Below are 15,106 nucleotides of genomic sequence, written 5' to 3'. Positions count from 1 at the left end.
TGATTTCTAGAACAGCTGATTTTAAACTTTTCCCTGTGAAGTTTAACAGTCACTGAAGTGGGAGGTTGTCCCGAGGGAAGGGAAGTCAGCCAAGCTGTGTTCAATTTGCAGCTCATCGAGGATGAGTGAAGCACGGAGTGCAAGAAACTGTGCTTTGGGGGAAATGATTTTGGCTTTTGTTTTGTGATCCACGGTGTGAAGCACTCTGGCTGGGGAAGGTCCTCTGCTTCGTTCAAACACCTTTTTCTGAGTCTGTGAATGGCAGTTTCGTTGTAGCCATGTAAGAACCATGAAGCCAGTTTGAGTGTTAAAGCCATTAGATGTGTTTGTGTCTTCCTTCGCTCCGTCCTCTCCACCAAAACTCCACAGGCACTGCCTGTCCCCCTCGCTGTCCCACTCTGCTGCAAACACACAGAAGCAAACAGAAGCAGCCAGCTCACAGCTGTCAGTGTTTTGAGGGCAGGGTGCCGAGGTTTTTCCTCCCATGTTAACCCAGATCACTTAAAAACTTCTGATAAAACAGTCTCTCTGCAGACACACCACCCGTCCCCATCACCTTGGTGTAGCCCAACTCCAGAGCTAGGTGGAAAAGCTCAGAATTGGAAAAAATACCCAGAGCCATAGAAAACTGGTTGCAGGTTCATCACTTTCAGAACCCCGTTAAGGACGTAACGAGCTGCAGGAGCAGATAGGTTACTTAATGCTGGCTTCCTTCTGGAGCAGGGCTCCCAGCCTGCCCCAGAGGCTTTTCTGCAGCTGCTGCTCCCCCAGCTCATCTCCTGTCTGCCTGCAGGCTCCGGCCTGATCTGGGCTGGGCTGGGCAGGCTGGTGCCTGAAGCTTTTTGATCTGGCTGTGGTACATACCCAGGTAAGACTTTTTTAAGGCTTAATCCTTGTCATCCTTGGTGAGGAGCACAGCATTGGATTAGCCAGCTTGGGCTCTGGCTGTGGAAATGCACGTCCTTAATGCCCCTGAGGAAGGGGGGGTGATTTGCTGTTGTGATTTGGAGGGGGACCGAGTTTGATGCCTCTGTTATGTCTCCATTTCTCCCTCGTGTGTGAGTGTGAACTCCCCTTGGCCAGGGCACGGGGAGGAGTTTCAGCTTTCTCCTGGAAGCCTCTGTACCTGAGAAGATGCAGGAGGCACGTGCCTTCTCCTTTCAGAGAGAACAGGCCTCCAGAAGCCTTTTGGTTCTAGACGACTTCCCCGGTCCTACTGCTGTAAACGCTTGGGTCTCTGTCGCTGTCTGTGGTCGGCGTGTCTGGGTCTGCTTGGGGTGCTGCGCGTGCCGGAATCCCTCCTCGCGCCTGTAGAGCAAGTCCGGGTGGGAAGACCCTGGTTATGCAGATGGCTTTGGGGATATTGTATTGTTTTGGGAGAGTTTAAGGTCAGAATCTCCAATACCTTTGCTGGTGTTGGTGAATGGGAGTTGGATTTTCCAGCCTTGAGGGCAGCTTTACAAATTTGAGAATAAATGTATTTGAAATCTAAGAAAGCCAAATCCTCTGGCACCAGCAGCACAGGCGGAGTCCTCTGTGCCTCTTGTGGTGGGAAATTCCAGCTGGAAGGGCCAGGCTGAGGCAGTGGCTGCTCCCACGGCACGAGGCCCAGCTGCAAGCCCTCGTGTGAAGCTGGGCAGGGGCATTTGTAACAGTCCTACCTGTTATAAATGTGCTGTTGGGTAACCTACTTGGGCAGCTGTTTTTTATGCTGTTGCTCGGAAGAGATGCTGTAGCATCCCTGCATAATTGGGAGCCCTTCTATTAATAATACATGGGAAGCTCATCTTGCTAATATCACCTTCATCTGAGTGTTCCTACTAAATATTTTGATAGATGAAATGGATAGAGAGTGTATTTAAATACTGTTTGTACTGCAGCAAGGGTACAAAAGGGACAGTGCATCTTTAATTAGACAGGTACATCTGCTTAATTAATTTAGCTGTAAAGCCCTTTTTCCTCTTCATTCTTTCATCTATATGCGGATGCTATATTAGTTCCGCTCTGCTGGTTCCATAGAAACTGAGAAAAAGAGCTCGTCTCATTGAGATGCGCTTGGCATGTCTGGGTACGGAGTCTCAGGTCAATGGTCAACCCCCAAGGGTTTGCAGCGGGCCTGAAGTGCAGAACGTAAGGGTTAGCAGAACATGCTAATACTCATGTAGAACTCTCCCTCAGAAACAACTAAAACAATTGACATTCATTTAATTACTGTAAACGAAACAGCCCCTGCATCACTTTGCATAGTAAAGCCCGTTAATACCAAGAAGGTTCAGTGGGTGGAAGGAGGAATTAGGCTTTTATAATTGGAATGCAACACTTGAAAACCAATTTGGTAACTACGCTTGATTTTATTAGCATCTTATTCTGGCAAAACAAATGTTGAGCAATGAGGAAAACAAGGTGGAGAGGAGGTGGTAAGGACGCAGCGGGGAGCAGACGTGACTTAGTGCACCGCTCGCCCGGTTGGGAAGGGGACGTCTTCTATCACGCCGCGTGCGGGGGACGCTTTGCGGGGAGGGCTGCTCGCGGGCTGTGCCCTACCCGATATGTTCTGCTGGCAATTACGTCGTTCGGCAAGGTGAGGGTGTGCAGCTGTTCCACAAACTTCCCTGTCCGCCCACTCCCAACAAGAGCTCCCTCGGCTGCTACGGTGCCTGAATGCCCCCGGGCAGGAGACCCAATCCCTGCACCGTCTCTGCAGGCGCCTCTGTAGCTCCTCAGAGCCATCCCCTGCCCCCTCCTTTGGCTTCCGGCCTTTCCCGGCGGGTTTGGGTGCTGATGCCTTACTAGGCTGCCGCTCCCGCCATCCGTTCCGAGGTGCTGCGGGACTGCCATGCTTTCCTGCAGGTCCTTAGGGCAAAGCTGGGCTCGGTGGGGTCCTGTGCCTCAGTTCCGCTGCCCGGAGCTGATCCTAGCGAGGAGCCAGCTGTGACCTCAGAACTGCCCGTTGGTGCCACGGCTGCCAAAACCGAACCTGAAGGGTGGCTCCTGCCTCATCAGACGTCGGTCGTATGGAACACCACCTGCGCCCCGCTACGAGCAGGCTCTGCTGGGCCAGTCCCCTCTGCCTGCAGCGAGAGCCGTTTGTTCTACGGGAGAGAAGGCGGCATCGGGCCCTGCTCATCAAAGAACGTTGGTTCATCAGTAGAATTGTTGCTGGACTGGGAGTGCTGCCGCACGGCGGGTGAGGAGGCCGGGGAGAAGAGGGATGAACCTGCGCTGATGAGGAGAGGGGAATGGCTGCGTACCCGGTGGGCACTCAGACCCCGGGTCCTTTACCACCAGCATTCTGTGACAGTGGCCTCGGTGAGATTTTTCTTATCAAGCTTTTTCTTAAAGTGAGGAGCCTTATGCTGAAGGGCCAAGTGCTTAACTACGCTGCTCTTTCTTGCCAGTCTCGGCTCCCTGCACCCCACATCCCTCCCAGGAATTCTGCCCCTTAAGATACAGACGTTTCAAACAAGTACTTTATTTATTTATGTAGAATAGAAAAGGAACAGGGCGATGACAGTGCTACCTCGCGGCATACAAATCATTCATCCGGGTTCGCTTCACGTTCACAAAACATGCAGATACATGGCATCGGTCCTGACAGCGACCTCGTCAGACCTTCCCACAAACTGAGTCTCAAAGAAGAATCCAGAAAGGAAAGCTTAAAACTCAACTTTGCTTCTCGTTCAGCCCGGCGACTGCGTGCTCCGCCAGCTACAACACTCGCACCCCGGAACAGAATTAAAGTAGCGTGAAGAGATGGATTGGATTAGCAGAGCAATTGAAAGAAACCCTCCTCTGAACAGCTCCCTTTGGATGGCTCCTGGCTTTTCCCTTTTCCGGGCTGGCCTCTGAGTTTCGTGTAAGATGATAACGCCGCAGGGCCCTGGGGCTCCTGCCGTGGGCACTCAGCAGCGCGCCTCCTCCCATGCTGAAGGCCCTCCAAACGGTCAGGTTTGGGTTGGTGCAGCTGCAGCGAGCACAGCACAGGGCATTGCTCCTCGTTCCACCCTGATCTGCGGTGCAGCCATGGCCCAGAGCCCCGTGCACCCGCGGCACGGCAGCGAGAAGCGTGCACAGGCATCCGCGACGTCCCTGCCGTCGCCTGGACCGTGATGCCGGCAGCAGTCCCAGGTCTCTGGGGCCAAGTGCTAAAAACTGAGTTGGCGTTAAAAACCTCGTGATGGGGTAAGAATACTCCAGCTGACTCCGAGGGGCTGGGAACGTCTCTGCTGTAACGCAGGAGCAGAACCAAGTGCAGCCGAAGATTAGCAGAGGGAGACGTTCAGGTGAGCACGAGTACAAGGCACTCCTGCGTCTGAAGTGAAACCCAGCTCTGGGCATTGCCCCACGTACGCGCAAACCTCCATCGTCTGAAAAGCCGTCCCGGACTGAAGCTTCCAGGGACGGCTCCGCTCCGTCGTGCCAACAGCCCTGCACCTTCAGCAGGCAGGACAGGGCTCCGCGTGTCCTTGTCCAGCCCCGTGGAGGCAGACACGCAGCTTCCCAAGGGGTGTTACCAGCAGAGCTGCAGACCGCAGCCAGCTCCGCGTCTGTAGCAGAGTAACCCCGCTGTGAGCGACGTCTGGAGCGTAACCAGCCTGCCTGGTGCGCTTGCAGGCCCATACAGCCAGCTTCGGGGGGAACGAGGGTGGCCATAATATTGATAACTCTTTATTTACACCCCATAAACACCTTCCAGTTAATTTAGATACTATAAATCTGACTTTTGCCACGACTACCAACGCTTTGAGCCTCGGACCACTCTTGCCCTGACTTCCACCTGCAACAATCCCAACTAGGGCTGTGCGGTGACACACGCTGAAGCTCAGCATGTTCTGGAGGTGTTGGATGCTGCTGACGATGCGCTGCTACGCTGACCGCCAGAAAAGTCAAGGAACAGCGTAAACCAGGCGGTAAAATGCCAACAAGCCCGCTATCGCGGTGGGCAGGAGGGAGGCAGACGCCGCTCTTGCCACCGTACCCACGGCAGAAGGGCAGCCTGGGGAGAACGGAGAGGTACCTTCCTCCTCCCTCCCGCAGGCACCGCTCGCTGCCCTTGCGCGTCTGTCCGCGCACAGTTTGGCCGCTGCCAGAAGAGCGACAGCTTCAGCGCCTGACCCCGACCCACTCGGCGGGGGCTGCGAGGAGCTGGGATGGGCGCTCTTCCTCCTCCTCTTCCAATGCCGTGCCCCGCAGAAGCAGCCGAGGCTCCAGCAGCTGTGCCTGCAAGGCCGTCCGCTGCTTCCCAAACTGCGCGGCCGGAAGGGCGGGCTCTGTGTCTGAGAAATGACATGTGCACGAGCATCTGCCGCCGATGTTAGTTGGGGGCAGGAGAGCACACGTGCGATTTGTTAGCCTTTAACTAGGACTGCAGACTTGGCATTTGGTTCTTCTGCCAAGAAACCCCTAATGAGGATGGAACAGAGGGTGTTACGCTGCCCATAATCACTGATGATCCATTAGCCAGTGGAAAAGCTGGCAAGTTTAAGACATCTGGGATGTATTTATTGTGGTCGCTAACGCATACAGACAGTATTTCCTCTCCAGAAATACACAGTAGGATTAATGGGAACATACAAAAGGGAAGGTTGATGGAACAATGAAGCCCCCAACCCATACCTGAGCGGGGGTAAAGGGCAGCAGTGAGCTCCACTGCCACCCACTCCAGAGCTGGAGGTGTCGTTTGGAAACCCCAGAGTCCTCGTGACCCCCAGTTTTCACGTCGGTTCAAATGGGCATCGAGCACCGCCCAGTTCGGAGCCGTTCTGCTCATCCTTCGAACCTGGATTTCTCCATCCCAGCGGAGAAGGGATAAACTCTTGTTATCGGCACGAGTAGGAGCTCTCGGATGCTCTCAGAGGCTGCTTGTCAAAGGCTCGTTAGCTGCAGAGACAGAAGGCAGCATCTCTGGCTGTTAATTTTCAGATGCGACCGCAAACGCCGCAGCGAGGATGAAGTCTCGCTGGGGTGTTCGTGTTCCCCCTCTGGGGATGAGGCACCACGAGCAGCCGCCGTGTTTACCACCAACGGTGCAGCAGTCGGAGAGCCTTGCACTCCTCCCTGGTTTGTCTCCAAACTTAGGGAAAAACTTAGCGAGAGGAACTCTGGCTCCATGGGATTCATTCTCTGGACACTCTGTGGCTCGGAACGGGCTGGGTCTTCACACTGGGTACCCCGACTGCATCCCCTGGCTGGGATGAACACAAGGGTGAGGGTGGCAGCGCATCGAGGAGCTGCTGCAGCCCCGCGGGGTGTGCCAGCACTCCAGCAGGAGTGGGACCAACCTCCCCGTTCCTGGAGCTGCCAGTCCCGAGTCCAAGGCAGAGAAAAGCTTTCCTGAAGGAAGTCTCGGCTGTAGCGGGGCAGGAAAACCTAGCAAGGATCAGCGTCGGAGGTTAAATGGTACTGGTCTGAGGCGCGCTGCACCGCTCCGGCCTACGCTGCTGAAAAACACACCTGGGGACCAGTGATGGCTTAGGAAAGCATTAAATCCCAATCCTCATTACCTGTTGCGAATGGGTCAGGATCAGAAGGGAAAGCTTGGTGCTAAAGGATCTCTGCCGGCATGCAGACAAAGCCAGCATCGTTGGCTTTAAAATTCCATTCTCCCAGCAGTCATAAATCGGGTTAAATAACTGGCAGTGGTACAGAGTATGTACTACCTTGAAAGACAAGGAAAATGTCCGTTAACGCTGGGTGTACTGAGCTTCGGCGTGTCTACAGCAAACTCAGCCCAGGGAAGTTCAAGGGAACAGCTGGAAGCAGCCACCAGGAATTAACCTAATGACATCGTCTTGAACCTTTCGGTCAGCCACGCTTCACATTTCAGCAGATCAGGACATGACTGACACTGGCTTGGAAATGGCCAAGACACGCTCTTTGAGTTTCCCCAAGAGCACTTACACTTGGTTCCGCGCGCTCTCACCTTGCCCAGCCCCTGAGGAACTGCCCAGGACTGCCCAGACAAGGACCTGCAGCTTCCGCTTCCGCCGCTTCCTCTGCCGCCGCGAGCAAACGCGCTCAGCTCAGCGGAACCCCCCGGTCCGTCCCCCGGACCCCACCAGCAGCGGGCAGGACAGCCCTGCCCCGCCTGCAGCACCTGGCCTCCAGCTCCGACCCCCGCGGGGTGAGGGCTGCTCCTGGTGTCACCAGATGCGATCACGAGGTACCTTCTCTGCAGACACACTGAAGGAATTTCAATTTCCAGTGCACAGCAATAAGAAACTAAACATTTCTTTAATACCGTTACGGTGTCACTTCCAAGGTATTTACAGACAAGGCTGATTATTTTACAGGTGAGCGTGCTGCTGCTGTTCTGGCCTGCTGCATTAACCACCTTCTCACAGCACGGCCACGTGCCTGCCGGAAACGCTGCAGTGAGGCCGTTTGCTCCCGCTGGAGGGGAAGGAGCCGGGAAGGGAATCCACATAGTCATTCCATCAAGGCAACAAGCACCAATCACACACGGAGACGGACACTGCCAGGACAAGTCCTTGATTCCTCGAGCAGCTACCGAGGACCCCGCACGCAGTTGGGAGAGGGAGGACTGACCAACGGGGCGAGCGTCCTGCTGCTCGGAGAATGCCGACACAGCCCCTGGGTTCTGTGACAGCGTGGCGTTAACAGACAAGCTGCGCCCAACGGCGCCGTTCCGCTAGCGCGGCGCAGGAAACGGGACGGATGCTCCTGCTCCCCGAGGGAACAAGGTGCCAAAGAGAGCAAGATGGGGTTTCCGACAGGACAGTTAGAAGGCAGAATGAATTTCGGGGAGGAGTTCAGCTGGGAGGGATTACCTGTGTGAGACTCAGTTTCTGTACGAGAGACTCTCGGTTCAGTTGAAAATAAGGTGAATTGGTTTGGGTGACCGAGTTACACTGGAAAGGATGATTCCCGTTGGTCGAGAGCAAAGTGGAATGAGAGGCCCGTACGTGGGCAAAGCACGAGAGCGGTTAGAGCGTAGTTCAGAAGAAGTAAGTGGGGCAAGAGACTCGAGAGCATTGCAAATGATATATATTAGTGTTCAATCTAATCGCTATTAGTTTAATTATTATTACATTTAAAAACTATTCTTACTGGTCCGTATTTGGCCCAGGCAGCCAGCACCACCCTCCAGACTCAGCGCCGCTCTAACAGGCCAGAGGCAGTTACGCTTCTAGATTATGTGAAACTAATCCAACGGCCAGTTTCCTTCCCACGGCTGTACCGGGCACACGCCTCGCTCGGCAGGGAACCAGAACCCCGAATTATCTGGAGAGTTTAATATTCCGCAGCAAGTGCCAGCACTCGTTAAGACGCAAACGAGACCACCACGAGCTGAAGCCTTCTCTACCCACCCAGACCTTTCAAAAGGCAGCTCTGCTGTTCCCGCCCCGGCTCCGGGGACGCCGTCGGGCTGAGGCACGCACGCCGCGTGCCAACAGCTTCAGCTCCCTGTCGGTCCGCAGCCGCGCGTCCAGCCGCCGAGGCGCCAAGGGGGTGCACTGCCGCACCGCTTCATCCCCTCGCATCTCCAGGTGTCCTCCCGTTTCTGGAGCAGGGCACGGGCTCTGGGCTTAAGGAGCTTCAAGAACCTCCCATGTTCTATTTACAGGGTCATGGACAACGTCTTCCCCCTCCAGTACAGTCTGTATTCCTGCGCTCCATGTCCTTCCAGACTGAAGGGACCTCGTGCAGCGGAGATGGTTCAGCCTTTCCACAGCTCTTCTCTAGAACACAGGAGAGTCGCAGAACGTGCAGGGCCCTTGCAATAGCCTCTTGATCCATTCAGGATCTGCAAATAAGAGAACAAGTTGTTGAAGCTGGAGGTAGAGCTGAGGACAGGAATGATGCCCGAGATGGACAAACCACCTAGTAATCCTGAACAGTCTGTATACATTCACCATGCAGCAGTGACTGAGAGCTCAGGAGGGATCCAACCCCAATTCTGTCTTGAAATTTCAACTAATTCAAGAAACTTTCAAGCAGCTGAAATCACACTTCAGTACGGGACAAAATTAAGGTGAAGCAGCCCGTGATGCATCATTACAAACAGCTACAAAGGAGAAACACGTGAAGGATCGCCACGCCCCAAACGTAGCGCTCTCATTGTCCTGACTGACAGGAGATCCTTCCCGTAACGCAGTCCTCGGCTCCGGCTCCTGTCTCTCCCCAGCGTAAGGAAACGAAGTGTACAGCCTCACCCTAGAGAGGTTTAAGTTCTGTAGCTGATCCTCAGTGCTGACTGCAATACCCACATGCTACGGGGAGAGCATCACCTACACTTTCAGGCCAGCTGTTAAGAGTACTCCGTGTTTTTTTAAGTACCGGTTGGGAGGGAAACAACTGTCCTTCCTCAAACTCCCAACACAAGGCCAAAAGGCCGACCAGCCCCCCCAGCTGCCGTTATTGTCCTGGGATGATGTACTTAGGGCAGGTTTGGCCACCAAGGCGCCGGCAGTTTCCTACCCGGTGCTGGATCAGCACAGCTTGCGCTGAACGGAGTGCCAGCGACCTGCAGCTCTCCCAGAGCTGGATGCTGAGATTCTCAGCTAACTGCTGGAGCACTCCAGCACAGGTTACGTGTTTACCCGGCTCCCGTTAAAATGCAGCATTTGTTAATTAATTCCTACAGTCGCTAGTCTGTGGTTAAGGTATGCCACTAAAGCCTGGACAACAACAGGACACAGCGAAGCGCCGGGTACGAGTGCTTCACGTGAAACTGCCTGAAGAGGAAAGTCAGTGAAACTAGTTCAAGCCATTCTGCAGATAAAACTTAGGAACAGGTAACCCCACCCCTCTTGGCCACGTGGAGGGTTTACCTTCAGGGGTTGGATGCCGCGCAATGCTGTCGTGAAGCAAACACCTCCTGTAGACCAAACTCTGGCAGGACTGGTAGGTCAGAAAGCACCTGTGGAAGGACAAGCAGTTGTACCAAGGGGCTTGGGGTTTATTGTTTTGTCACCTGCTCCCTGTGCCCGGAGGGCTGGGCTCTGATCCCCATCGACCCTGCTTTCTGAGAGTAAGGACAGTAACGAGCCACATTAAACACAAAATGGGTAATCTATTAATTCAGGTAAATGCAAGTTCACAAGTGTACCCAGCTGCATATGGTCACAGAAATGAAAAAGGCCAAAATTCAATATACCATTGAAAAAAGGTGCATCGTTGGCCAAAAAACCCGAGCATGCAGTAGAAGTGAAGAGCTTGAGGTTACTGCAGAGGGAAGGACCCACCGTACCTGTAAGGCAACGGCCATTCAGCCAAACGAGCGCGTAGCACCTGCCAGGCAAAGGTTCTCTGGGACAGGCTGCTGGCCTGCCAGGTCTCCAGGGGCAATCGCCACGTACCCGATACAGCGTGTTGGAAGGTTTCCTTTTCTGGATGTTCCAGATCTTGTCTGACTTCCCAATGTGGCTGTTTTCAATCATTTTTTGTTACATTTCTTTGTTTTCAAAGGCTGAAGTTGCTAGAACAAACCCTTCTTCAGCCTTTGGAACAGCACATGTCTTGTGCTTGATTTTTCCCTCGCCTACTTCCTCCCCATCCCCACCCTTGCCCTGCTTGAAGAAAAACGTTAAGACTATCAGAAGCATTTTATTTTAAAAACAACGTACTGTTAAGAGAACCAAATCCAATCTACGATGCCCTCTCACAGAAGAGAACAGGTAAGAACCAGCAAAAATCGCAGTTAACAGCAGCATGGATAACAGCTTTGTGACTTTTTCCTCCCCCACAAAGGAGGGGGTTAGGTTAGCTACCGAAGTGTGTTTAAATTATCCAGAAGAGGGCAAAAAGTCTTTAAGAAGCAATTACCTGAGCCAAATATGCCCGTTGGAGCAGACTGCCTGTTTGCGATCGGTGAATGGCAGGATCTCTTTACACAAGCTGCAGTGCTCCGGGAAAGTCTGTTTGTTCATTTTCTTTAAGATATGCCCAATCAGCACCTGGGAATAGAGAGCAGTCGGCATTGTTTACAGCAAGACAGCTGCCACTGAAGGGCGGAAACGTCTCTCAGGATACTGTCATTTCAGAACCCCGCACAGGACGCAGAGACCTATGTGCTTTGCTGAATTCATAGAAAGAAAAACCTAAGAAATATTGGCAATACGTTGGTAAGTATTAATCTGTTCTCACTTTAGTCATCTCCTAAAGATTTCCGTCCCACAGTGAAGGCATACACAACTTCAGAGCAGTAGTGTTACGTTAAACTCCGTACAAGTTTAAAAAGCAGGGAAGAGCTGGTGCTGTAGCCCTCCAGGGGATGCCGCTGGCTGTTACGGCACTGCTTTCCCGTCCTCATGCCTAACGCGTTGGACGTGGGGGAAAAACCAATCCTCTTCAGAAATGACCAGGGTGCATGCCCTCAGCAGTCACCTCAGAGCATATTTATAATGTTTATAGCAGAACGTTTACGTGACCAAACCAGTCCTTGACATTTGAACAGACACAGACCGCATCCCAGGGACCTTTAAAACGTGACAGCAGGCGGAATAGACAAAACAGAATTTGGAAGTCAGCTTTTAATCACTCTAAAATGAAGAACCTTTTTCACCAGGTAAGAAAAGCACCCGGTCGACCCTTCAGTTCAGGGTAACGGGATGCTAGAAGAACACAGCCGTTCTGCCAGAACGCTTCCCTAGCAACGGCCACGCTGCGTGCCCACCCGCCCGCAACCCCCGCAGACACGACCACGCTGCATCCGTGATGGGAGTGTCCTTCCTCCCGCTGCCTGTCTGGATGCCACGTAAAGGTTGATTTTTGGAGTACAAGTGAATTAAGGACTCGGGTACTGAACAGAACTGTCCCCTGCTCATACAAAGAGGTGCAGGGACACCGGAGACATCCTTGTCATCAGGTCTTAGGAGCCAGCATGCTGATGGCAGTGTTCCCACTGCAGCTTCCCTTGTCTGACATTTATATCCAGCAAACTCCGCTGCAAGGTTCACCCACCACTTATTTCCTGCCACAAACGCTTCCTCCACACACTGCCAGAGTGGGGATACTGTCCCTGCAGTTACAGTTTTATTCTGGTAAGGGGGACTTGCCAGTCTGGGAAGAGCTCCTGCGTGGCCAACCATGCCGTTACGCTTGTTCAATAACTGCATGCCTGAAGGTTCCAGCCACGTATGCTGTAACAAAGACGTTCCACCACTTGCCTAAAGCCCTGCGGAAGTTCTGACTCGCTGGAGTGAACCCGTAAAGCACAGTCTGAACCTCTGTAACTGCCCGCTCCGCTGAAGGCTCAGGGAGCAACCAGACCCGACGTACCACCTGAACAGTCACAGGACTTTCAGCTATAAATACTTAAGAAGTGACACCGCAACTCCTAAAAGTCGAGCTGCAGACGTACGTGACCAGAGGAAACACCTCTCAGGCTCAGTCTGGCAGAGATGATGGGTATTTTACGTAAGCTTAGCCATGAAAACAAACATCCCTCTCCATCAGTCCGCGTTCTAAACGCGCCAACAGCGGTGGAACGACCACGTCCCCCTCCCTTGTTCTGCAAAGACTCAGGCACGCTCACTTACTGTACCCGATCCAAACGGCAACGTCTGTACTTACACTCCCTCCTACTCCATAAATTCAAGGAAGGGTAACTGGAACTGCGTGCTCTACAGAAGCCGACTGGCAAGGACGACACGATTACAGTTCTCTTTCCCACCCCAAAGGTGCCTTTTCATTTAAGGGTACAGAGGGGGCGAGGGAAGAATCCCCAGAGCAGAGAGGTGCACTTACTCGTGCTGTTCTGTCATCATAGCCATCATCGGACATTAAGAAGTCACAGACTCCTCGGGTGGGAATACTGGTGTTTTCTGTAATCCATGTGTGTAGATAAACTTCTCCCAACACCCGTTTCATGTGTTCTCGTGTCAAGTGCATTTCTACTGCCTCAATCTGTGCCTGTATTTCAAGAAGCTTTTCTTCCATTGGCTCACGGCCTCCTATGTCACTTGGCTGCGGAAGAGGATCATCTGCAGTGTCATCTATGTCCATACCTTTGCCCGTGTCACATAGGGTCTGCCTGCTGGCTTGTTTAGAAGTTCCTTCCTCTTGATCATCTTCAGTGCTGCCCATCCCAGGGGAATCCGATATCAAGATTTTTGCATCCTCGTGTGAAGGTCTCCACATGACCTCTGAGGGAGCCTTCTGCATTGACTGGTACAAAATCCTCAGGAGAAACAGCTTAAACCGCCAGAAGTAAGTAGAACCGCAGCTCTCGATCTTTTTATCCAGTGCTTCCTGCAAGAATTGAGGAATATGCTTATCCTTCAGAATTTTCCAGCGTACGAGATCCGTCAAGTCCACTTGCCGGAAAAGGTTCTGAACGGAAGATTCCAAGAGCTGCGCAGCTGCCTCCTCAAAAGTCTTAAGGGTCACAAACTGAACTTGGTAGTTTTTGTTAACTGGGTGCAGACCGTTCGTCATGCCCTCCGTCGTGATCACTGCCAAGTACGCGCCGCAGGGGCTGACCGCTATGCCGTGAGTCCTGACAGAACCAAACACTTCCGAGAGCTTAATCAGCTGGTGCTCGAACTTCAACGCAACGTCCGTGAATATGGGAATGAGCTGCCTTACCTTGCCGTCAGTGGAGCACGTGTAGACCGTGCCGTTCTGCTTGTCTGCCGCCATAGACACGATCGGCAGAGCGTGAAGCCCGGTCACGTGGGAATTATGGACATTCAGACCCGCTTTGGATATCAGCAGGAGACACCAGAACACGTAGGCTCCTCTGGCAGCCACCACCAAGCTACAGCTACACTTCTGGTAGGGGTGGTAGAGAGGAATGCACTTGATGCTGTGCACCGGCAGCTGGTCCATCTCTTGCCACAAGACAACGGGTTGTCTGAGCGTAAAGTAGCCTTTGACTGCTTTCAGGTTGACGGGAAGGATCTTAACCGGTCCGAAAGAGCTCCCTACAATCAGCCCGCTCATCTTCCGGTTGTTGTGTTCGTATTCCCACCAAGACAACACGCTTGGGGAATTTATTCCGGACTCTATGGTATTGCAGGAAGTAATGGATTCCTTACCCAGAAACGGCAGCTGGAACTGCCACACGGCAATGTTACCGTTTTCAAAGAGCACAGCTAACAGCACGCTGCCGACGTCCCGGCACTCGTTGTTGTGTTTAACCTGCTGCGTGGTGCAGATGCCCGACCACTCCATGCGCACTGGAGTCTGCATGCTGTGCCGCCGCTGGAATTCGGAGAAGTCTCCCAGTTCTCCCCGGGGAGCGTCAGCCTTACACAGCCGGTAACTGGCTTCATACAAACGCTCCCCGTAGATTTCCGTCAGGTCCACCAGCTGCACCCACTGCAGCCTGTTGAGGTTTGCGTGGATGGTCAAGCGATTGTCCATGGTTAAAGCCGCAAGCAGGCACCTCCCGTTGGCGTCGCAGCCCAGCGGCGACCAGCTGGCGTACTTGAATCCTCGCAGCGGCGGCAGCGACTTCCCCTCGGGATTGAATACTCGGTCCAGCATGAAAGTTTGACTAACCGTGGGATCCACTGAACTCGCAAACTTCTCCTTACATTCTGCCACCTCCTTTTTTGGACCCACCTAAAAATCAAGGAAAAGAACTTTTAAAACAACTTTTTAGGAAAGCTGCGCCGGAATTAATTCCCACTTGAAACCGAGCATCCTCTATCACGACCCGTACTACACTGTTCCAGTGATTAATCAAAGACCTCGGCTTCATCGCTGGCCTGAACCTGGGCAGTTTTGACCTTCAGCTACGCGATTTCCGCTAACCCCAGCGCCTGCCTTCGTTCTTCCGCACCGTGTGCGCCTACAGGTACTTGGCCTAACTCTCGAGCTGTAATGCGCTCAGCATTTCAACTCCGGTTATTCCGTATTCCCAGCACTGTCTGGAAAATAAGAATTCAGATCCTCAACAACAGAATTATTATTTACCAAGATAATTCACCCCGAGTTGCTACCCCTCTGTGCTAAGGAGGGTAGAAGGTCAAATGCCCCCCCTGCGAAGCCCAAAACCAGTCCCTGCTGCAACAATTCAGCTGAGGGAGCACGCCAAGCAAAGTTCTGCTGGAATTGTACTGAAACACAGCATTGGTGCGGGGGCTCGGGCGATGCTCAGAAAAACGGAACAGATTTAGGTATCAGGAAAAAATTC

General features: G+C 53.1%; 1 protein-coding gene across 1 annotated transcript; it reads right to left on the bottom strand.

The window, feature by feature from the left end:
• Positions 1–8,652: 8,652 nt before the first annotated feature.
• On the bottom strand, positions 8,653–14,526 carry GTF3C4 (general transcription factor IIIC, polypeptide 4, 90kDa). The gene is made up of 4 exons (XM_010160504.1): positions 12,712–14,526; positions 10,789–10,919; positions 9,795–9,883; positions 8,653–8,767 (listed from the first exon to the last, which is right to left on the bottom strand). Exons 1-4 carry the CDS (start codon positions 14,452–14,454, stop codon positions 8,703–8,705), a joined length of 2,028 nt encoding a protein of 675 aa, XP_010158806.1. The 5' UTR covers positions 14,455–14,526; the 3' UTR covers positions 8,653–8,702.
• Positions 14,527–15,106: the final 580 nt, after the last annotated feature.

Source organism: Eurypyga helias, unplaced genomic scaffold (assembly GCF_000690775.1).
Source record: "Eurypyga helias isolate BGI_N326 unplaced genomic scaffold, ASM69077v1 scaffold45481, whole genome shotgun sequence".
NCBI classification, from domain to species: domain Eukaryota; kingdom Metazoa; phylum Chordata; class Aves; order Eurypygiformes; family Eurypygidae; genus Eurypyga; species Eurypyga helias.
The sequence above is the reverse complement of the archived record's forward strand: the minus strand, read 5'-3'. Positions and strand labels throughout refer to the sequence as shown.